This window comes from Schistocerca gregaria, chromosome 2 (genome assembly GCF_023897955.1).
Source record: "Schistocerca gregaria isolate iqSchGreg1 chromosome 2, iqSchGreg1.2, whole genome shotgun sequence".
NCBI classification, from domain to species: Eukaryota; Metazoa; Arthropoda; class Insecta; order Orthoptera; family Acrididae; genus Schistocerca; species Schistocerca gregaria.
The window spans coordinates 510,410,809-510,434,178 of record NC_064921.1 but is presented as its reverse complement, the minus strand read 5'-3'; the positions used below and the strand labels follow the sequence as shown (position 1 = coordinate 510,434,178).

Below are 23,370 nucleotides of genomic sequence, written 5' to 3'. Positions count from 1 at the left end.
CAAAACTACTTTACTACTTTAAGTGTCTCATTTCCTAATCTAATTCCCTCAGCATCACCCGACTTAATTCGACTACATTCCATTATCCTCGTTTTGCTTTTGTTGATATTCATCTTATATCCTCCTTTAAAGACACTGTCCATTCCATTCAACTGCTCTTCCAAGTCCTTTGATGTCTTTGACAAAATTACAATGTCTTCGGTGAACCTCAAAGTTTTTATTTCTTCTCCATGGACTTTCATACCTACTCCGAAATTTTCTTTTGTTTCCTTTACTGCTTGCTCAATATACAGATTGAATAACATCGGGGAGAGGCTACACCCTGTCTCACTCCCTTCCCAACCACTGCCTCCCTCTCATGCTCCTCGACTCTGATAACTGCCATCTGGTTTCTGTACAAATTGTAAATAGCATTTCGCTCCATGTATTTTACCCCTGCCATCTTCAGAATTTGAATGCTAGAAACTTTGGTTTGCGATTTCTTAATTTATTTTCTAAGATAAGTCTTAGGGTCAGTATTGCCTCAAGTGTTCCAACATTTCTACGGAATCCAAGCTGATCTTGGCTACTACCAGTTTTCCCATTCGCGTTAGTATTTTGCAGCCGTGGCTTATTGAACTGATAGTTCGGTAATTTTCACATCTGTCAACACCTGATTTCTTTGGGGTTGGAATTATTATATTTTTCTTGAAGTCTCCTGTCTCATACATCCTGCTCACCAGATGGTAGAGTTTTGTCAGGGCTGTCTCTCCCAAGGGTATCAGTAGTTCTAATGGTATGTTGTCTACTGCCGGGGCCTTGTTTCGACTTAGGTCTTTCAGTGCTCTGTCAAACTCTTCACGCAGTGTCATATCTCCCATTTCATCTTCATCTACCTCCTCTTCCATGTCCCTAATATTGTCCTCAAGAACATCGCCCTTGTATAGATCCTCTATACTCCTCCCACCTTTCTTCTTTCCCTTCTTTGATTAGAACTGGGTTTCCATCTGAGCTCTTGATATTCATGCAAGTGGTTCTCTTTTCTCCAAAGGTCTCTTTAATTTTTCTGTAGGCAGTATCTATCTTACTCCTAGTGATATACGCCTCTACATTCTTACATTTGTCCTCTAGCCATCCCTGCTTAGCCATTTTACGCTTCCTGTCGATCTCATTTATGAGACGTTTGTATTCCTTTTTGCCTGCTGCAATTACTGCATTTTTGTATTTTTTCCTTTCATCAATTAGATTCAATATCTCTTCTGTTACCCAAGGATTTATATTAGCCCTCGCTTTTTACCTACTTGATCCTCTGCTGCCTTCACTATTTCATCTTTCGGAGCTACCCATTCTTCTTCTACTGTATTTCTTTCCCCCATTCTTGTCAATCGTTCCCTACTGCTCTCCCTGAAACTCTCTACAACCTCTGGTTCTGTCAGTTTATCCAGGTCCCATCTCCTTAAATTCCCACCTTTTGCAGTTTCTTTAGTTTTAATCTACTGTTCATAACCAATAGATTGTGGTCAGAGTCCACATCTGCCCCTGGAAATGTCTTACAATTTAAAACCTGGTTCCTAAATCTCTGTCTTACCATTATACACTCCTGGAAATGGAAAAAAGAACACATTGACACCGGTGTGTCAGACCCACCATACTTGCTCCGGACACTCCGAGAGGGCTGTACAAGCAATGATCACACGCACGGCACAGCGGACACACCAGGAACCGCGGTGTTGGCCGTCGAATGGCGCTAGCTGCGCAGCATTTGTGCACCGCCGCCGTCAGTGTCAGCCAGGTTGCCGTGGCATACGGAGCTCCATCGCAGTCTTTAACACTGGTAGCATGCCGCAACAGCGTGGACGTGAACCGTATTTGCAGTTGACGGACTTTGAGCGAGGGCGTATAGTGGGCATGCGGGAGGCCGGGTGGACGTACCGCCGAATTGCTCAACACGTGGGGCGTGTGGTCTCCACAGTACATCGATGTTGTCGCCAGTGGTCGGCGGAAGGTGCACGTGCCCGTCGACCTGGGACCGGACCGCAGCGACGCACGGATGCACGCCAAGACCGTGGGATCCTACGCAGTGCCGTAGGGGACCGCACCGCCACTTCCCAGCAAATTAGGGACACTGTTGCTCCTGGGGTATCGGCGAGGACCATTCGCAACCGTCTCCATGAAGCTGGGCTACGGTCCCGCACACCGTTAGGCCGTCTTCCGCTCACGCCCGAACATCGTGCAGCCCGCCTCCAGTGGTGTCGCGACAGGCGTGAATGGAGGGACTAATGGAGACGTGTCGTCTTCAGCGATGAGAGTCGCTTCTGCCTTGGTGCCAATGATGGTCGTATGCGTGTTTGGCGCCCTGCAGGTGAGCGCCACAATCAGGACTGCATACGACCGAGGCACACAGGGCCAACACCCGGCATCATGGTGTGGGGAGCGATCTCCTACACTGGCCGTACACCTCTGGTGATCGTCGAGGGGACACTGAATAGTGCATGGTACATCCAAACCGTCATCGAACCCATCGTTCTACCATTCCTAGACCGGCAAGGGAACTTGCTGTTCCAACAGGACAATGCACGTCCGCATGTATCCCGTGCCACCCAACGTGCTCTAGAAGGTGTAAGTCAACTACCCTGGCCAGCAAGATCTCCGGATCTCTCCCCCATTGAGCATGTTTGGGACTGGATGAAGCGTCGTCTCACGCGGTCTGCACTTCCAGCACGAACGCTGGTCCAGCTGAGGCGCCAGGTGGAAATGGCATGGCAAGCCGTTCCACAGGACTACATCCAGCATCTCTACGATCGTCTCCATGGGAGAATAGCAGCCTGCATTGCTGCGAAAGGTGGATATACACTGTACTAGTGCCGACATTGTGCATGCTCTGTTGCCTGTGTCTATGTGCCTGTGGTTCTGTCAGTGTGATCATGTGATGTATCTGACCCCAGGAATGTGTCAATAAAGTTTCCCCTTCCTGGGACAATGAATTCACGGTGTTCTTATTTAAATTTCCAGGAGTGTATAATCTATCTGATACCAAGTATTAGCTATGATTAAGTTATGCTATGTGCAAAATTCTACCAGGCGGCTTCCTCTTTCATTCCTTACCCCAAATCCATATTCACCTACTACATTTCCTTCTGTCCCTTTTCCTACAATCGAATTCCAGTCAGCTATGACCATTAAATTTTCGTCTCCCTTCACTATCTGAATAATTTCTTTTATCTCCTCCTATTTTTCAGCTGCGGAGCTAGATATCATATAAACTTGTACTACTGTAGTAGGTGTGGGCTTCATATCTACCTTGGCCACAAGAATGCGTTAACTATGCTGTTTGTAGTAGCTTACCCGCACTCCTATTTTCCTCTTCACTATTAAACCTACTCCTGCATTAACCCTATTTGACTTTGTATTTATAACCCTGTGTTCACCTGACCGGAAGTCTTGTTCCTCCTGCCACCGAACTTCACTAATTCCCACGATATCTAACTTTAACCTATCCATTTCCCTTTTTAAATTTTCTAACCTACCTGCCCAATTAAGGGATCTGACATTCCACGCTCCGCCCCGTAGAACACCAGTTTTCTTTCTCCCGATAACAACATCCTCCTGAGTAGTCCCCGGCCGGAGATCCGAATGGGGTACTATTTAACCCATTTCAGCCGTTCGCAGTACCAGCACAGCAAGGCCGTTTTGGTTAGTGTTACGAGGCCAGATCAGTCAATCATCCAGACTGTCACCCCTGCAACTACTGAAAAGGCTGCTGCCCCTCTTCAGGAACCACACGTTTGTCTGGCCTCTCAACAGATACCCCTCCGTTGTGGTTGCACCTACGGGACGGCTGTCTGTATCGCTGAGGCACGCAAGCCTCCCCACCACGCAAACACAGATAAACATGATACGCGACTTACACAGATACTATTTATAGAGAAACTACAAAAACGACAAAGTGTTTGTCTAGGAAAACATTACAATAGTACCATGAAGTTACATGAACTAAAAAAAGGGTAAATAAAGTTTTTGTGTGGAGATACATTTAGCAAATGACGAGAATTAAGTTGAATTTTGCAGTTTGAATGTAGTATTTGTAACACATGGAGTTATAAGGAATGGGGTACAATTGTCGAGGAGCTCCTCATTAGCCACACAGTTCTGTACTCACTGCTAAAAGATACTTGAAATGTTGTAAAGACCGACGCCACTGGACAGTATATGACAGGAAACGGGTAATTTGGAGGGATGAATCACGCTGTTAACCGTGGCCATCCGATTCAAGTATTACGGTTTGGCGAATGCCCGCAGAAAGTTGCCATGGTGTGTAGTGCACACGGTGAAATACAGAGGAGGTAATGTTACAGTATGGGGTGTTTTTTCACGGTTAGGGTGTGATCTCATTATTACGCTTAAGAAGATAAATAGGGAATGATATGAAAACATTCTACAGCGTTCTGAACAGCGTACAATAGAGGAATAGTTCGAAGACAATGATTGTTTGTATCAGCATGACGATGCGCCCTGTCACAAAGCAGCATGTTGGGAGGCAATGGTTTGTGGACAACACTCCTGAAGTGGAGCGTTTGTCCAGAGTCCCGACCTGAATCCAGCCGAACATCTTTGGCGTAAGTGAGAACGTCGACTTGGCTCCAGACGCCACCGTCCAGCCTCGCTACTGCTGCTGCTCTTGAGGAAGGAGGGGTTGTCATTCCTCCACAGACATTCACGTACTTCACTGAAAGTTTCCCCAGCAGAGTTCATTCCCTTATAAAGGCGAAGGGTAGACACGCCCCATATTAATACCTGCTAATAGGTCTCCGGATACTTTTGATTAGGTAGTGTATTTGTGTAGAACCAAACGAGAAGCGTAAGCGTGCACAGGAGTGCGTACAGACGGTTTTTTGACGTGAAGTAATTCGGCTCTACATTTTCAGATGTTTGCCTTAGTGGTCAAAGGGGAAGATGTATCCTTGCCCTCATGTTGGAGCACTCACCTCGGAGTCATCGTGCTGGCAGGTGCCGCCGGGGCAGAGCGGCGCGGCCGAGCACCGCGGGCAGGTGGGGGGCGGCGTGGGAAGCCGCCTCCAGCAGCCCAGGCACAGCGGCGAGCCGCCGCCCCCGGCGCGGGGGCCCACCGCCACCGGCTGCTCCTTCAGCAGCAGCTCACCCGCCTTGAGGTCGCGCGTCGCCACCAGGTACCTGCCGGCAATCAGCCTGTTTGGTGCTTACGGTGTGGTGATGAGCTGCAGTGCTTTTCATCCTCTAGTCTGAGGGCTAGAGCGAGCTGCCCGTGTTCCGACTCGTTGTGAAGCTGACTTCTTTTGAGTCAAATACCAGTTGGTTTGGTGGTGGGACAAGGGAGATCCCAGTTGGAAATATTTGAGATATGATTCACAGTTTCATTTTCGGTAGAAATGAGAGTCCCTAACCTTAGTCGGAACTGGATATTGCAGTTATCTGTGGGTTTTTTGAAATAATGCAGGGTGTCGGAGACGAAACGCCCTAGTTTGAAACGTCTGTTCAAAAATGACTCAAATGGGTCTCAGCACTATGGGACTCAACTTCTGAGGTCATCAGTCACCTAGAACTTAGAACTAATTAAACGTAACTAGCCTAAGGACATCACACACGTCCATGCCCGAGGCAGGATTCGAACCTGCGACTGTAGCGGTCACGCGGTTCCATACTGAAGCGTCTAGAACCGCACGGCCGCATCAGCCGGCTGGGACTTAACATCTGAGGCCATCAGTCCCCTAGACTTAGAACTATTTAAACCTAACTAACCTAAGGACATCACACACATCCATGCCCGAGGCAGGATAGGAACCTGCGCCCGTAGCAGTCGCGCGGTTCCGAACTGAAGCGCCTAGAACCGCTCGGCCACTGCGGCCGGCAAATTAACTGACAGATCATGATACGAACGACCAATGATAGTTGCGTGTGCAAAGAGAAAAGGTCTAATAATTTCATCCTCCTGGCCACATCAAATGCTTGTCCTTTTGACTGTCTCGTTGATGCTGAATGATGTCGTAATGATGTTCGCTAACCCCGCTAACCCATATTAGGGCAGCTTTGTGCACTCGTGAAGCACTTCGTGGATGGTGATACTGTGTCATCGAACTCATATGACGCCATACGAACGGACTTCTTACTAAGGTATCTGAAGTGTGACTAACAGTCTCCTCTGATGTACCACCACGTCTTCTAGCAACAGATTCTGCCTCTGGAAACGTTGTTTTCCTCGCATTTTTCTCTTGGTATCGGGACAGTTTCTGTGGAGTTCTGCACGGAAACGTCGTTGAGTTGCATTAATGATCCCCAGTCCCACTTTTTCAGCATTCGTTGTCATTTTCAGTTGTTTGAAAATCTTTCAATTTCTTCCCTTTTCAGCTTCTAAAATAAAAAAAATTAATAAAAATAAAAACGAACACGATACAAATTATCAATAACAAAATTCCACAGACACTCTACTAGCTAACAAAACTGTGTTCAGTATAAGTGTTTGATATTTGGCCGTTTTGCCTCGGACACCCAGAAATAATATGAAGGCCTGATGCTCGTCTGAGTATCTGTTATGTTTTAGACCGAAGGGGTGCGCCTATCTATGGAAACTGTGATGTGATGATCAGAAGTGACATCAACAAGTGCACTCGGGGTATCGTGTCGGCTGCGCAACAGTCATCCGGCGAGAGGGAGGCTTTGCTGGAGCACGAGGTGGTCCAGCTGTTTGCCAACGAAACAATCCGAGAGACGATTTATTGTGAACTTTGACACTGTTTTGGCAGCCGCTGTGGCCGAGCGGTTCTAGGCGCTTCAGTCTGGAACCTCGCTACCCTTAGGTTAGTTAGGTTTAAGTAGTTCTAAGTCTAGGGGACTGATGACCTCAGAGTTTAAGTCCCATAGTGCTTAGAGCCATTTGACGCTGTTTTGAATAGGAAGACGGCAGCCCTTCGTTTAGATTTGTTCATGGAACATTCGTCTAGATATCTTTTTAAAATAAAAAAATGCAAGAAGGAAAAGGTCACTTCTTTTGCGTCCCTATTAACGCTCTTGGCCGAAGTCTCGAAGATAGACTGAATGTTTACTAATATCTCGTCTCACTGGAAATCACAATTTGCACACACTCCGGAGTTCTCATGCTCGGATAGTAAGGTGAAAACAAATTGAAGACAGCAAAGTGTAGTGGCCTCTGATGACCATACAATGGTCACCTCATGACCAACAGAGATGGGATGCTTGCCTGTATCGCCAACACATGTATTGCCCGTTCATTTTCCGCAACGTTAAGTTCAAAATGAAAAATAATTTGGTGACATTCAAGTGGAGAGGAGCTATGTCATTACAAGGGAAGTACACTCCTGGAAATAGAAAAAAGAACACATTGACACCATACTTGCTCCGGACACTGCGAGAGAGCTGTACAAGCAATGATCACACGCACGGCACAGCGGACACACCAGGAACCGCGGTGTTGGCCGTCGAATGGCGCTAGCTGCGCAGCATTTGTGCACCGCCGCCGTCAGTGTCAGCCAGTTTGCCGTGGCATACGGAGCTCCATCGCAGTCTTTAACACTGGTAGCATGCCACGACAGCGTGGACGTGAACCGTATGTGCAGTTGACGGACTTTGAGCGAGGGCGTATAGTGGGCATGCGGGAGGCCGGGTGGACGTACCGCCGAATTGCTCAACACGTGGGGCGTGAGGTCTCCACAGTACATCGATGTTGTCGCCAGTGGTCGGCGGAAGGTGCACGTGTCCGTCGACCTGGGACCGGACCGCAGCGACGCACGGATGCACGCCAAGACCGTAGGATCCTACGCAGTGCCGTAGGGGACCGCACCGCCACTTCCCAGCAAATTAGGGACACTGTTGCTCCTGGGGTATCGGCGAGGACCATTCGCAACCGTCTCCATGAAGCTGGGCTACGGTCCCGCACACCGTTAGGCCGTCTTCCGCTCACGCCCCAACATCGTGCAGCCCGTCTCCAGTGGTGTCGCGACAGGCGTGAATGGAGGGACGAATGGAGACGTGTCGACTTCAGCGATGAGAGTCGCTTCTGCCTTGGTGCCAATGATGGTCGTATGCGTGTTTGGCGCCGTGCAGGTGAGCGCCACAATCAGGACTGCATACGACCGAGGCACACAGGGCCAACACCCGGCATCATACTGTGGGGAGCGATCTCCTACCCTGGCCGTACACCTCTGGTGATCGTCGAGGGGACACTGAATAGTGCACTGTACATCCAAACCGTCATCGAACCCATCGTTCTACCATTCCTAGACCGGCAAGGGAACTTGCTGTTCCAACAGGACAATGCACGTCCGCATGTATCCCGTGCCACCCAACGTGCTCTAGAAGGTGTAAGTCAACTACCCTGTCCAGCAAGATCTCCGGATCTGTCCCCCATTGAGCATGTTTGGGACTGGATGAAGCGTCGTCTCACGCGGTCTGCACGTCCAGCACGAACGCTGGTCCAACTGAGGCGCCAGGTGGAAATGGCATGGCAAGCCGTTCCACAGGACTACATCCAGCATCTCTACGATCGTCTCCATGGGAGAATAGCAGCCTGCATTGCTGCGAAAGGTGGATATACACTGTACTAGTGCCGACATTGTGCATGCTCTGTTGCCTGTGTCTATGTGCCTGTGGTTCTGTCAGTGTGATCATGTGATGTATCTGACCCCAGGAATGTGTCAATAAAGTTTCCCCTTCCTGGGACAATGAATTCACGGTGTTCTTCTTTCAATTTCCAGGAGTGTATAATAAGCAACACCTTCTGTCACAAATATCGTATTTTCTTATATTACACGCTGCATCTTGGCCCTTTTGGGCTTATCTTAGCGTTTAACCAGATTGCTATGTATCCGATCTCTTGTTTTAAGCGAGATGACGCCTCAAAAATGTTCGTTCATGTTACGAGAAAATCTACAGATCCCCAATCTAGAACTACACGGTACTAGAAGTTTCATAGGAGGGTTAACTCTTAGTATACCATATCCGTGAATAGTTTTGATGGATGCGTCAACTTGTGTGCCTTGAACTATCGAGAAGTGCAGGTGTCCATACTAAATGGCATCCCCCATCAAGAAATGTTTCTCCCTGCCTCTACAGTTAATTCCTCATGATACCTCTTTTTAGGCTAATTTGTTTTTTTTGTTCTGTTCGCGATTTTCAAAATTTAACACTAAACTTTATCGTAACATGAACGAGAGGACTGATGTAAGGATCTAATTACACCTGACGATAGACTTTCAAGGGCCGAAATGTTTCGTGTGATACAGTGAAGAAGGGATATTTGAAACTGAAGGTGTTGCATCTTATACTTTCGGTGTGTTGAATACACTCACGGCAGCAACTACTATTGCGGGCAAAATTAGTTTACGCCATTATGTCTCTTCAAATAGTAAAACACCAATTATTATTATTATTATCATTATAATGTCTTTCAAATGAACATGATTTGAATCCAACAATAATTTACGGCGATTTAGAAACTAACATTTTGTAATATGTGATCTGAGGCTTTCCCGGAATTTATGCTGATGCACCACCTGATGATGGCGGAATGGTAATTCGCCGAAATATCGTTGCATACGACGGTCATATCCGGCTGAACATCCGAGAACCCTTCAAATAAAATTTTCTAGTTTGTGTAGGAGGAGGTCGTAGTATGCACCAAAATGTGGAAGGGATAATGATAAGTGCTATGGTTACAAATCGAAGCTATGACTGTGAACGCCGCCAACTCAAAACATTTAGTTACCTAGAGCCATGCTTACAATACATTTGTTCGGAGATTGTGACTGTATTCATCCACGTTCTTCAAATCCATTGGTTCTGGCTTTCGGCTTTTGCTTGACTGACTACGCTATTGGTAAGTGAATTTGAACATACTGTTCGATTTAACGCCAGTGTGACATTATTAAGTAACCAGTCTTTCTACATAAATAGCCACTTTTCTGTGCATATGTTTCGTCATACAATACATCTGTAATTGGCACTTATTTCCACGAATCATGATAATTACCTTAAGATTCGCAATAATACTGAAACGCATCGATATTTCAAACTATGGACGGCAAAGCCGAGTGTGATAGCTAATGAAGTATTGCCTTCAGCATAACATTTACTATAACACCTATATCAAGTTCCTTGCGTGTTCATGCAGTGTTCTTCGATATTTGAACCTGTGAAGATTTTTTTGCATCTTTTATTTCCTACTCAAAGCAGGACAAGCGCTTCGACTAGTCATAGAGTGCACAGCTCGTAACATGCCCCTACGGACACCGCGAACAGGGAAAGAAGTTTCAGCTTAACAGCTCGTCGATGTCTAGTATTTCTATCTGGAAAGGTATGATGGAAGAAAGTATCCGTAATATCGATGAGGAAACAGCCCGATACGTGCCTGCAGAGATTTAGGGACACCACAAAATGGCCGGACAGACTTCGAGTCCCACTCCTCACGAAAATGAAACCAGTGCGGTACCTCCCACGGCTAAAGATAAACAAACTGATAAATAAAAACTTTGTCAACTGTACGTTTGTGGATCGTGGCTTTGAAAGTCGAAGAGATATTTGAAATATGATGGTATTAAACAAGTTGAAACTAGTTCTAACAGAGAAAGTGACAAAAGAGGCATTAGAATACTAGAGGAAAGGGTCTAAAAGTCATAAAGAAAATGGGCATGGGGACGCCAGCAGAGTTTTTAGAATGGCTGAAAATTGGCAGTTGGCTCTATACCCTTCTATATTCTGCAGATCACGTTACCGTGTGTTGCCGAAGTTACTTCCACTATTTTTAGCATTTCGCAGGCCGGCCGTGGTGTCCGAGCGGTTCTAGGCGCTTCAGCCTGGAACCGCGCGACCGCTACGGTCGCAGGTTCGAATCCTGCCACGGGCATGGGTGTGTGTGATGTCCTTACGTTAGTTAGGTTTAATTAGTTCTAAGTTCTAGGGGACTTATGACCTCAGCTGTTAAGTCCTATAGTGCTCAGAACCATTTGAACCATTTTTAGCATTTCTCACCATCTCTGTTGCACTCGCGAATTTTTCTAAGTTTCTAAACTACCCTCATAGAACGTGAAAAAAGGCGCAGGGTCTGTAATAGATTCTAAAGGAGCCAATGCCTGAAGACGCGTCGTGTCCATGATACAGGAACAAATGCGTAAAATAGAGCGTGGAAGAACGACAGTAATTGCTGTTATTCTGCTTATTCCTGCATTTGTACCCAGCTAACTACGTCAAGCCAAGCTTCTCTCGGCGTGTTGTAGTAGAATACGTCACCAGTGTAAAGGAGCCGTTGCGTGTTTAATGTGACATGTGACTACTGTATGTTTCACGTATGTGTCTTAGAACACAGAATAGTGGAACACATTGTTCTACTCGTTTGTTTTGGTATGTTGTACGTATTTTTTATCTACATTTCCTAATGCTCAGTAACGGAAAATTAGAAATACACTGAACGTAGAAAGATTTTGTTCTTTGAACTTTATTAAACGGAAAATGTAGAAAAGTTTCACCGCATTCACTACAGTATTTTTTTGTCATTTTTCTTCTGACTGGTTTGAGGAGGTCCGCTATGAATTCCTCTCCTGTACTAATCTCTTCATCTCAGAGTAGTACTTGCACCCTCTGTCCTCAATTATTTGTTGGATGTATTTCAACATCTGTCTTCCTCTACAGTTTTTTACCATTTACAGCTTCCCCTAAAAACCTGATGTCCTTATTCTTTCTTACTCTTTAGGCCGTTTAATCTATTCACCAGATTCTGTAATTCTTCTTCACTATCGTTGAGGGAAGCTTACTTCTATTTTTCTCAGGAGTTCGAACATCTTCACAATTTTATATTGTCGAACGCGTTTTATAGGCTGATAAATCCTACGATATTTCTTTAACCTTGCTTCCATTTTCAAGCACAATGTCATAACTGCCTTTCTGGTGCTTTTACTTTTCCTAAACCCAAACTAATCCTCATATAACAAATCCTCAATTTTCTTTTCCATTCTTCTGTATATAATTCTTGTCAGTAGCTTTGATGCATATACTATTAAGCTAAATTCGGGGAAATTCTAGCACTTATCTGCTCTCACTATCTTCGGAACTGTGTGCGTGATATTTTCCCGAGAGTCTGATGGTACGTCACTAGGCTCATAGATTCTACACACCAACTTGAATAATTGCTTGATTTTCACTTCCCGCAATGATTTTATAAATTCCGATGGAATGTTATCTGTCCCGACTCACTTATTTGATCTCCTGTCTTCCAGAGGTCATTCAAATTCTGATTCTAATACTGAAATCCCTATGTCTTCCATGTCGACTCAAATTTTGTCTTCTACCACGTCATCAGCAAGTCCCCCACCCCCTCATAGAGGCCCTCAGCGTACTCTTTACACCGATCCCCACCATTTTCTGCGTTTATCACTGCAATTATCATTGGACTCATAAGGTTTGGTTTTAATTTCACCGAATATTGTTTTGAGTTTACTATATGCTGAGTTAAACCTTCCTACAGTCATTTCTTTTTCGATTTTTTCACATTTTTCCTGCAGCCATTTCGCCTTGTCTGCCCTCCACTTCCTATTTATTTCATTCCTAATTGAGTTATTATATAGCTGCATTCCTCACCTTTAAACAGTTTTGTACTTCTTCTTTCGTCTATCCATTGAAGTATGTCGTTTGTTACCCAATATTTCTTCGGAGTTATATTCCTTGCTTTTATGTTTGTCCGCCAAATATCTGCGACTGACCTTTTTTAGAGCTCTCCACTCAACTCCAACTGAACTCCCTACTTTGGTATTCTTTATCGCAGCATCCACATCCTTAGCGAACTCTGCAAGCGTCTCACCATTCCTCAGTACTTCAGTATCCCACTTCCTACCACACTGATTGTTCCGGACGATTCCCTTAAATTTCAGTCCACTCTACATCGTTGCTAAATTGTAATGAGTTTATATTTCCACCTGGATACGCCTTCCAACCCAATACTGATTTCGGAGTCTCTGTCTGAGTATGATGTAATCCAACTGGGATGTTCCCATGTCTTCTGACCTTTTCCGAGTATATCCCCCCGCCCTTGATTCTTAAACAGAATATTCGCTGTTACACTATCATCTGAAATTTATTTCAGAGTTCAACTAGTCTTTCTCCTCTCTCATTCCTACTGTCAGGCCCAAATCTTTCCGTAACCTTTTCTTCACCTACTTCCCCTACAACAGCATTTAATCCCCCATGATTAGATTTTCATCTCCCTTCATATACTGAATTATCCGTTCTACATCCTCATACACTTTCTCTATCTCCTTATCCTGAGCTAACGACGTTGCCATATGTACCTGAACTATCGTTGTCTACGTTGGTCTGTTGTCGAATCTGATGAGAACAGTGCTATCACTGAACTGTTCCCAGTAGCTCACCCTCTGTCCTACTTTCCTATTCATAACAGTATTAATAAAGGAATATTACCTGACGAAATGTGTGCGATTCAGAAGTGAAACAGCGGAGAAAAACGTGTAGGGATGGACGGGTGATTGGCGTTCAACGTGCGGTCGACAAGAAGGTCATAGAGGAAGAAGCACAGACTCCTTTTCGCAAAGGAGACAAGTCGTGTTCTTTATCAGCCTTTTTTAAGCGAGTTACGGAATCCAAACCCGACTGGCTGGTTGGTATTTAACTGTCGCCATTATCGGAAGTACAAACAACTGTCAGTGTCAGTTCACTGATAAGATTAAGTTGGTCTGGGAAAGAAATTGGGTTTAAAGTGTTTGTGTGGCCTCCATTGGAATATGTGAGATACATGTAAATGATACGCTCCGAAGAAGCAATCTGTTTTAGTGAAGTTGCTAGAAAGATACACCAAATATTCACAGGTATATCACCTGAAACAAGAATAAAGGAAATATACCACTGATTATTGAAAAATGATGCTCCTTAAGTAAATTCGCACTCACTTTTTTGTATCATTGCCAAAACCAAGCTGCAAAACCGTCGAGTTGCAGTTCGTTTTTACCTTGAGGTGAATCAGTCTCAGTGTCGTGGAGAATTTCGTCAGTAAACATTCTGTTAAACGAGGCTAATAGGTGGGTGTCTGTCTGCGGTTGGTAGTGTAAACGATATATCACGAGCAAACAAAACTTGAGACTATAGGGTTATAGAAAAGTCAAGAATTACGAAGTTTTCATCGTACAGGCTGCGTTTTAGCTGAGATCCAGGAAAAATAGTTTATCGATATGGACCTTAACTGTGACAGTGTACCAAAATTAGCAGCTTGCCTCCGATTCTCGATCCACAGTCTCAATCTGGGAAATCAAAATACTGATAAGATATAAAATAATAACAAAACCGATAACGCCTGCTTGCGATACATGCATATTAATGATAACATTCGAGATCAGGAGCTTACGAGCAGTTATGAATTCATGCAAAGCATGCGCAAAGGATTTCATCAATTTTCTCACAGGCCATTATAAAAGAGCAAAAAATTACATATGGCGTGACTGTAAAACTGAAACCACAATGTGCTCATATGCGCAAGAGATCAAAGTGGTATCGATAAAAACAGACTCTGCTTACGGTCGATCAAGCTTTAATAACTGTCATTTTTATCTTCCAAGAAATCTGCAAATAGAAATGTTATTGTTGCGGAAGGTATCTACTGTTCCGCCAAGGTATTGTAACAGAATAACAGAAATCAGAGCTCTCACGGGAAGATTCATGTGTTCGTTATTCCCGCGAGTTGTTAGAGAGTCGAAGGACAGAGAAAAAGTTTGAAGGTGTTCGGTGAAACCTCTGTTAGGCACTTGATTTCGCATTGCATAGCAGTCATGTAGATGAACACTGATCAGCCAGAACATTATGACCACCGACCTACTGTCGATATAGTCCCGCCCTGGCGGCAGTAGCGTCCCTGCTGATAAATGACTGCTAGTCAGACACACGCACGTGGCACATAGTATCAGTGAGCTTGCTGTCTGTGTGTAGAACGGGAAAGGCGAGCGATCTGTCTGATTTTGATATAGTGGAGGCTGTGATGGCCCGGAGGCTCGGGACGAGCATTTCGGAAACTGAACGACCTGACAGGTGTTCGAGAAGGGCTGTGGTGAGTGTCTTCAACACGTGACGAAACCAATGTGAAACCACGTCCCTCATTAGAGATGTCGGACGTCGTAGACCAGTCAGACTGGTAAAAGAGGATAGGCGGTGAACTGTAGTGGAAATAACGTCAGACTTTAATGCTGGGCAGAGTAAAAGTGTGAACACACGGCACATCAAACACTCCTAACGATGGGCCTCCGTAGCTGATAACCCATGCGTGTGCCAATGTTAACACCACGACATCGGCAGCTACGACTGAAATGGGTACGGGACATCGGCACTGGACGTTGGCTCAATGGCAGAGCCTTGTATTGTCTGACGAATACCGATATCTTGTTCACCATGCCGATGGGAGGGCGCGAATCCGTCGTTTTCCAGGGGACCAGCTCCTTGATATCTGTGCTGCAGGCCGGAGACAAGCTGGTAGCGGCTCCGTTATGATCTCGGGAACATTCACGTGGGCATCCGTGGCTCCAGTGGAGCTCGTGCAAGGCACCATGATGGACAAGGAGTATCGTACACTGATTGCAGACCACGTACACCCCTTCATGAGGATCATGTTTCCAGACGGCCGTGGCATTTTTCGACAAGATAATGCGCCATATCACAAGGTGAGGAATGTGATGGAGTGGTTCGAAGGATACAGTGCTGAGTTCCAATTGATGTCTGGCTCCCCTAACTCTCCAGATCTGAACCCAATCGGACACATCTGGGATGTGACGGAACATAGCGTCAGAGATCATCTCCCCCTGCCCGGAATTTTTGGGAATTAGGTGACTTGTGTGTGCAGATGTGATACCAGCTTCCTCCAGTGACCTACCAAGACATCATTGCTTCCACGCCATTACGCGTCATGGCTGTTAGCCGAGCCAGAGGTGAACATACCGGCTATTGGGTAGGTAGTCATAAAGTTCTGACTGATCAGTGTAGATGTAGACGTAGAAAGTCACAGAAAAATACAGTTTTATCCCGTAACATCATTGGTCTTGACAGTATACGGACATGTTTATAAACCTTCGAGTTCATGCTTGGATTTTAGCTCACAGTGTAAAACATATTGATACAAAAAACAGTGTTACTTAAAAGAAGCGTCGATTATTATGTGCTTGGAAATGTTGTTAGTATGCACATGCTTTGTATCACAAGTATGTGATCATCAGTAGTAGAGGCTCGACTCTCGGCAGCAAATGCAAACAACGTTCGGCCTCTCGAGGAAACAGTACAACCATTATGGACAACGTAATTGGAATTTGCTAGAAGTTCTGCTGAACCATGCACTTGCTAACAGCGCAGCGACTGACTGCTGTGCAAAAGCAGTGGTCACATACCGTCTGTAATCCAAAAGATGCTAGATGTTTTCATATTCTTTCGTAACACGTAAAGCAGGAGCGACACTGATTTCAAAATAGTGTCTAGGCTCATAAGAGCAAATATCCCTATTGTCAAAACGAGGTGTAAGATATTTTCTACAGTAAACTAGGATGTTAAAACTGCACATAGATGGACTGGTGTCGCAGTACGCAGATACTTGTCATATGGATCATACTACGAAATTAAATGTCGGTTTTCATATATTTTCACTTGTTATCAGCTTAACAATTAACATATCAGCAGTAACTTGATTCCTTCATCTTTGGAGAATTATCTGCGTTCTCCCTTCTCTCCCCTTCTCTCTCTCTTTCTCTTTCTCTCTCTGTCTGTCTGTCTCTCTCTCTCTCTCTCTCTCTCTCTCTCTCTCTCTCTGTGTGTGTGTGTGTGTGTGTGTCTACGTGCACGTGAGTGTGTGTGTATATACGGCTATTGCTATTTGCGACGGGATTCATTATGTTCCGTCGACATCTGGATCGTGTTGACCTCATTATTCGCCCTTTCGGTCTGGTGTCCGTCAACGCAAGCACACAAGCAACACAAAGAGCGGAGAAATTCCAGAGAGGGAGAGAAGGAGGCGGGGAGGGGGGGGAGGGCGAAAGGGGGAGGGGAGGAGATAGGTGGGAGAGTTCCATCATCATCCATTTATGCCCAAAAGTATCTGATTTTATTCGCTATGTAAGCACCAGTTCGCACCGAGGCTCTTCCTTTGCTGCCCTGTGTTGCTTCACACTCGGGATCCTGATTTAACTTTTTTGTGGTTACCGTGAAACGGAAAACGGCCGATTGCCTCCTACATCACCATCTATCCAACTTAGCCAACTAATCAGGTGCATTGTCTCTAATCGCCACGTTGTCGACGAGCCGCTCAGTTCTCATTTTCCTTCCTTCCTGTCCCTGTGCTGAAGGTGAAGTTTTCAATTCCACATCAAACTTCAACAGTCACCTGTCTTCCTTACTCTAATATGATCCTCGCTATGCTCTTGTTTGCTAAATCTAAGTCCCGGAGGACCCCATGACGGCGATCTGGCGTCATGTCGTCCTCTGCCACATGATGTCATTTTGATGTTGTATGGAGCAGCATGGCCTCAGCCTTTGTCACCTATCCAAACCTCGTAGCCGCTTTTTCTGCTTCAGATAGCTTCCTCAGTTTGGCAGTACAAGGAATTAAATCAGAGTCCTCCGCATGGCATACAGACGCGCTGACCACTCAGCTAGGAAGGGCCTCTTCGCTAGCGATTTTAAATTTTCAATTAAATAAGACTGATTTTCATATTTCGCGAAATTATTCTGCAGGGCCTGCAACATATTAAGTTGTTGTAAGCGATGAAGTCCTGATAACTGTATACAAACACTGCAAGTACGTAGATTTGCTAACAGGACGTCATTACGTTTCATCTTACGGTGGAGAGCTGAGGCAGTTTCAACATATCCTTCAGAGTCCTCATGAAGTCGTCGCTTACCACCATCTTATTTTAAAATGTGATCAGTTTTGTGACTAGGATATCGCTCTGCAACATCATAGACGATTTTAAGCATTCCTTCTTCAGTAATTAATTGAAGCAGTCATTACCGAAAGCTGGACTCAACAGCACTGTGATTTATATGGCACGATGCTATTGACGCTATCAGCCACATCACCCATCTGTTTATCGAGGCGACCACATTTTTTGGCACAATCCAAGCGGCAGCGTAGCTCGAAATTTCGACATGAATAAAACGTCGCCTGCGCCCGAAAGGAAAGTGCAGTTAAACCCAGAAAAACTTATAACGACAGAGAATCGAAACCTGAATGACTGAGACACTAATCACCTCAGCAAGTTACACATTCAATACGTCGTCTTTATTTGCATCCATCATAAAAGAAAAAGTTTGTCAGTGGCACCAAAAACGGCGAGGCAAAGAATACACTTTGTTGACGAAAACAGAAGAGGGTTGCGATCTCACTGAAGCAACGAAAAGCCTCAACATAAAAGATGCAATTTACACACTTGCTCAAGCTTGGGAACAACTTAACGAAACCGGGCAACACAAATCACGGAGGAAATTTTGTCCAAGTCTAAACCAAGAGAAGAACTTCGAGAAACTCTTGAGCCAGACACTGCAGGATTTGCAAATTCTTCAGAGTGATATCCAGCCTGAACAGAACGTGACGTTGCTGCTGTTACCAACGAAGAACTTGAAGACGATCAGATCATCGATCTTGTTTTGCAACAGTATAGTGCTGAGGAAGAGGAGTCAGATGATAAATAAAACGAAGAAGACTAAAAGATCAGACAGTCTGGAGAGAAGGATGCATTCCAGGGTGCCCACAGATACTTGCAGCAACAGCCAACGCTACCATCTATGGACATATTGTGGGCAAAGAAGGGGCAGATGCAGTCGCAAAGTCAAGGTTTAAGAAATTGGTTGAGTGCTTAAGTTTCCTGTTTTCCATTCTCTTTATTAGAAATGTAATTTTATACTTAATCTTATTTTGTTACATTATTTTGAGTTCTTTAAATGCCTTGTTTCGTTTTTCTCTTATTATCCGACCCTTTTAGCGTCGCGATCATCCCCTGGTCCCAGAAGCGAGGTTATACTGAATATGCGAACGTAGGCTTCTACTGACCTTGCCAATTCCTATAAAAGTAGCATCGTCACTGCCGGCGCGGTAAATTACGATTTGCTTCCAAAGCCAAAAGAAAAATAATACGAAATAAAATTTCAAGGATAAGTACTACTGATTTTGTTTACAAACAGAAAATATTTTCGGTGAGTTCTTATTTAAAGAGTTTTGGATTAAGTTTCCGAACTACAACTACAACTATAAATTACGCCTTATTGCAGACTTTCAAGAACGACGGTTACGACAACGGAGGAAATATGTTAATCTGGTGAAAATCTGAATTGTAGAATTATTCTAAACCGTCTGTCTCTAAAAGCGAACAGAATATGTTAGGGAGCAAGATCAGACTGTTCACTTTATTAAAAGCAAACAAACCTTAATACGACAGGCTAAGAGTAGTAAAAATGTTGAGAATAAGTAGACAAATTTCAAGAATATTGTACGGTGAGTCTTTGATAAGTATGTGCCGAGCCAAGATGCGAGAGATGAGAAAGCATCGCCGTCGTTTCTTTTCTTTATAACAACCGTTTTAGAAAACTACTCCGAATGGAAAGAGAACACCACTACTGATTTAATCTTACCAAAAGCCTTGTTGAACACAAAAACCGAACGAAACCAAAATGAGCGTAAGGGTAGCCGTGCTTTAAGCTATCAACGAATTCGAAAGTAATATTGTATCTGTGACATGAGAAATTTTTTTAAGAAATACGAAATTACGTTTTCCGTCATTGTTTCACTGAGAAAGATCATACTATGGTACATCCTTTCAATTATCAGAACGTTGTCGAACACATTTCTACAATTATAGGACTATATCGCTGATGTCAGCTTGTTATAGAATTTTGGAATACATTTTATGATTCCTGGAGACTCGAAGTTTCCTCTGTCGGTGTCAAGGTGGATTCCGAAAGAAACAATCCTGTGAAACTCACATCTCTGTCTGTCCACGAGACCTACAAGGCAGCAGATACCAGCGCCCACGCCCATGCCGTGTATTTCGACTTCGAAAAGACGTTCGATACAGCTCCGTTGTAACACTACGTGAACAAAACACGAACGTGCCCAATATCAGACAAGCTTTGTGACTGGAGTGAAGACCTCTTGGCAAATGCAACACACCATATCTGTCTTACAGGAGAGGAATCTTCAGTCGTAAAAGTGACTTCAGGCATACCACACAGTATCACTTCTGTCGTCACCTATCTGCTTTAACGTATTCGCTGAAAACTAAGGTGGCTGTGTAACATATGGTAGGTATGCTTGTATCGGACTCCACTAATTGAGGAAATCTTGGGAAAAAGGAAAATTTCAAGGAACCAAGACTGAATTTATTTTATTCATATTTTGCAGCTTCAAATGTGACTGTATTCAGTGCACTTGAAGTGTAAATTGAAAAGCGCCTTCAGTCACAATTTTTCGTGTTTTATTGAGTATTTCTGACCCTGTGGTTCCATCATCAGGTGTAATGTCTCTTAATACATGCTTTATTTTATTCTCTTGAATGAAATGCAATGCATATTTCTGTCATGAAAGGGTTTGCTGTTAGGTTATGTATTTCTTAAGTCAAACGCGGAAAGTAAGTGCGAATTAGTGGAAAAGATGAACAGAGTAAACTTACTACACAATCCATGAAAAGCGTTTTTAACGTTTTAGCACCGTTTTCCCCATGATTGTGCTAAAACGTTAAAAGGCTTTTCTTGGATTAAGTGATAAGTTTACTCTGTTCATCTGTCCCACTATTTCGCACATATTCTCTGCGTTTGACTTAACGAAATTCATAAGCTAACACCAAACCTTTTCATGACCGGAGTATGTATTTCACCTCATCCACGAGAAAAAATAGTGTATTAAGACAAATTACACCTGATGATGGAGCCACAGGGTCCGAAATGCATCGTGTACTTAATAAGACACGAAAAGTTGTGACTGAAGGTGTTTTTTAATTCATACTTCCAGTGTACCAACACTGAAGTTCAATAGCTTTATCTTTTCTTCTTTTGAGCATAAGCATGTATTCAAGAAGTACGTAGGCTGTGCAAAAAACTCATGTGTTACAAGAAGTATAATGCTACCAATGCTAAGAGCGGAGAAGCGAGATACGAAAATGAAGAATTCCGCACCACTGGTCGACAATCGAGCGTCACAGATTCGGCGCACCCATGACGCAGTGAAAGCTTTCTTTTCTAAACCAAAACAACATGGCTTTTCATGGGCAAAGATGTCTAATCTACATGTTCCATGAGTTGGAAACAGGGGGCCATTTCCTCGTGACTGATTTCCCAGAGAACCACGAAACTATTCGAAGTGTGCTCAAAAAATGGTTCAAATGGCTCTGAGCACTATGGGACTTAACATCGGAGGCCATCAGTCCCCTAGAACTTAGAACTACTTAAACCTAACTAACCTAAGGACATCACACACATCCATGCCCGAGGCAGGATTCGAACCTGCGACCGTAGTGGTCGCGCGGTTCCAGACTGAAGCGCCTAGAACCGCTCGGCCACACCGGCCGGCAAGTGTGCTCATTTCGCCTCGCGTGTCGACACGCGCTAGGGTTCCTTGTCTATTTTGGTATAAATAATGTTAACAATTGTCGCTTGTGCGGCGTTTGCTGGTGGAGGGACTGACTGTTGGCACTTCCCCTTTACCAGAGTGGGGATCTCCTGCTTGAATGTCTTTGCTCACAGATCCCGAGCCTAGAAATCTGCTGGGTTACGAGTTCACGCGAGAGAAGCTGGCAACCTCATACTTACAACAAGTCTGATACAACTGTGTCGCTGCAGACCTCGACATGGCCCGTTGATACCCATCGTCTTAATGTAATGGCTGTCTCCAGCGACAGCGACCTGGTGACCCAGCCAGGCAGTCACAGAGATGAATTCGCACTAGCGAAGACCATAAAAAGCATTTGAGTTTCTACTGTCAGTCCACCCGTATCAGTTAGAGGTACTGGTTTCGGTTCCCGGTTTCATCCACATTGACACTGGTGGCTGTATTCTCAGACCACAACTTTATTGTTCATGATATAAAATGATTGAAAAAAATAGAAAGGTGAAGCACCCAGAGGGGAAGTGGAACTTCATAAGTTTGGAGGACGTGTGATGTTATTTCAGTAATTACAAAAGCGAGTCAAATTTACAAAGAACTTTGCACTATGAGCTCGCTTATCACTATAACGCTGGAACCCCACTGGACTGAATGTATGCACTGATTAGGTTGAGGAAAGTGTCACAAAGCCATCGTCCCCTCACATGAGGGAAGCTGGCCCACATCTGTTGAAGCTGGTCGTTGATATGCCGGATACCGGCGCTGGGATAGTGTTGATGTCTGAGCTGGTCCCACATACGTTCTTTCTGGGACAGATGAGGGGATCTTGCTAGCCAGTAGAGTGCCTCATTATCACGCAGACCGTTCGTAGAGATACGTGAGATGTGTGGACGAGCGTTATCCTGTTGAAAAATAACACCACAATACTGTCGGATGAGGGCGAACACCTGAGGATGCTGGGTGTCCGTGGCATACCATTTTACCGTCAGAGTTCCCTTAGTCACTTCTAGCTGTGACCTGAAGTCATACGCGATGGCTTCCCACAACACGATGCCTCTGCGCCTCTCCAAAGCATTATAAGAATGTGACCTCCCCCTGGTTGCCGTCATATTCGCCAAAGATGGGCATCCGGGGTAGTACAACACTACGATTCACCGCTAAACACAATGTGACACCATTCATGAGCAGCATGAGCAGTGCATGCTTCCCACTAATGGCACTGCTACAAACGACAGCTTTCGCATGGGACGGTGTTTTCGTAGCCTGACCGATGCTAGTCTCCGACTAGCGCTGCAAGATGACACCGTATGTTGCAGGGAGTACTGTAGTTGTACTCGGGCGGAAGACGCATATGTGATCGTGTTCCGATGTGGGTGGTGCACAATTTGGCAGTTCTCCCTTGTGGTGGTCGGGTATGGTTGACCGGAACCTTGTCGATGAGCATGTCTGCCCTCACGTTCCCATGCAGTCCAACTTCGGGCCAGTGTAACATCCGAATGATCTATAAATATGGATGCTGCACTATTTGACTAGTCGGCCGAACGGAGACTAGCAATTAGACCCGTTTCAAGCTCCCTCAGGTTCTGATTACACTGTATTATACGAGTACACGGCATCTACGTTTCACAATGGTCATTCAACATCTGATGCTGTTCACACCGCTTATGTATCCTAGCATCCCTATTAACAACATTAAACTCGAACGATATTAATACACTCTGGTAGCCGTCCTATCTATCACGGAGCGTTGCAGTTCTAATCATTTACGGTCACGTCGATGGTGT

At 44.8% G+C, this 23,370-nt stretch overlaps 1 protein-coding gene across 2 annotated transcripts in view; it reads right to left on the bottom strand.

Annotated features, from left to right (window-relative positions):
• The window catches only part of LOC126329223 (SET domain-containing protein SmydA-8-like), a 143,386-nt gene that overhangs the window by 41,654 nt on the left and 78,362 nt on the right, over window positions 1-23,370 (bottom strand). For both annotated transcript variants that reach the window (XR_007562187.1, XM_049996135.1), the window contains exon 3: window positions 4,965-5,169. Coding sequence is in view for 1 of the 2 variants with exons in the window: in XM_049996135.1 (XP_049852092.1) it covers window positions 4,965-5,169 (205 nt within the window). In the remaining variant the exon portion in view is untranslated. The remainder of the gene's footprint in view (window positions 1-4,964; window positions 5,170-23,370) is intronic.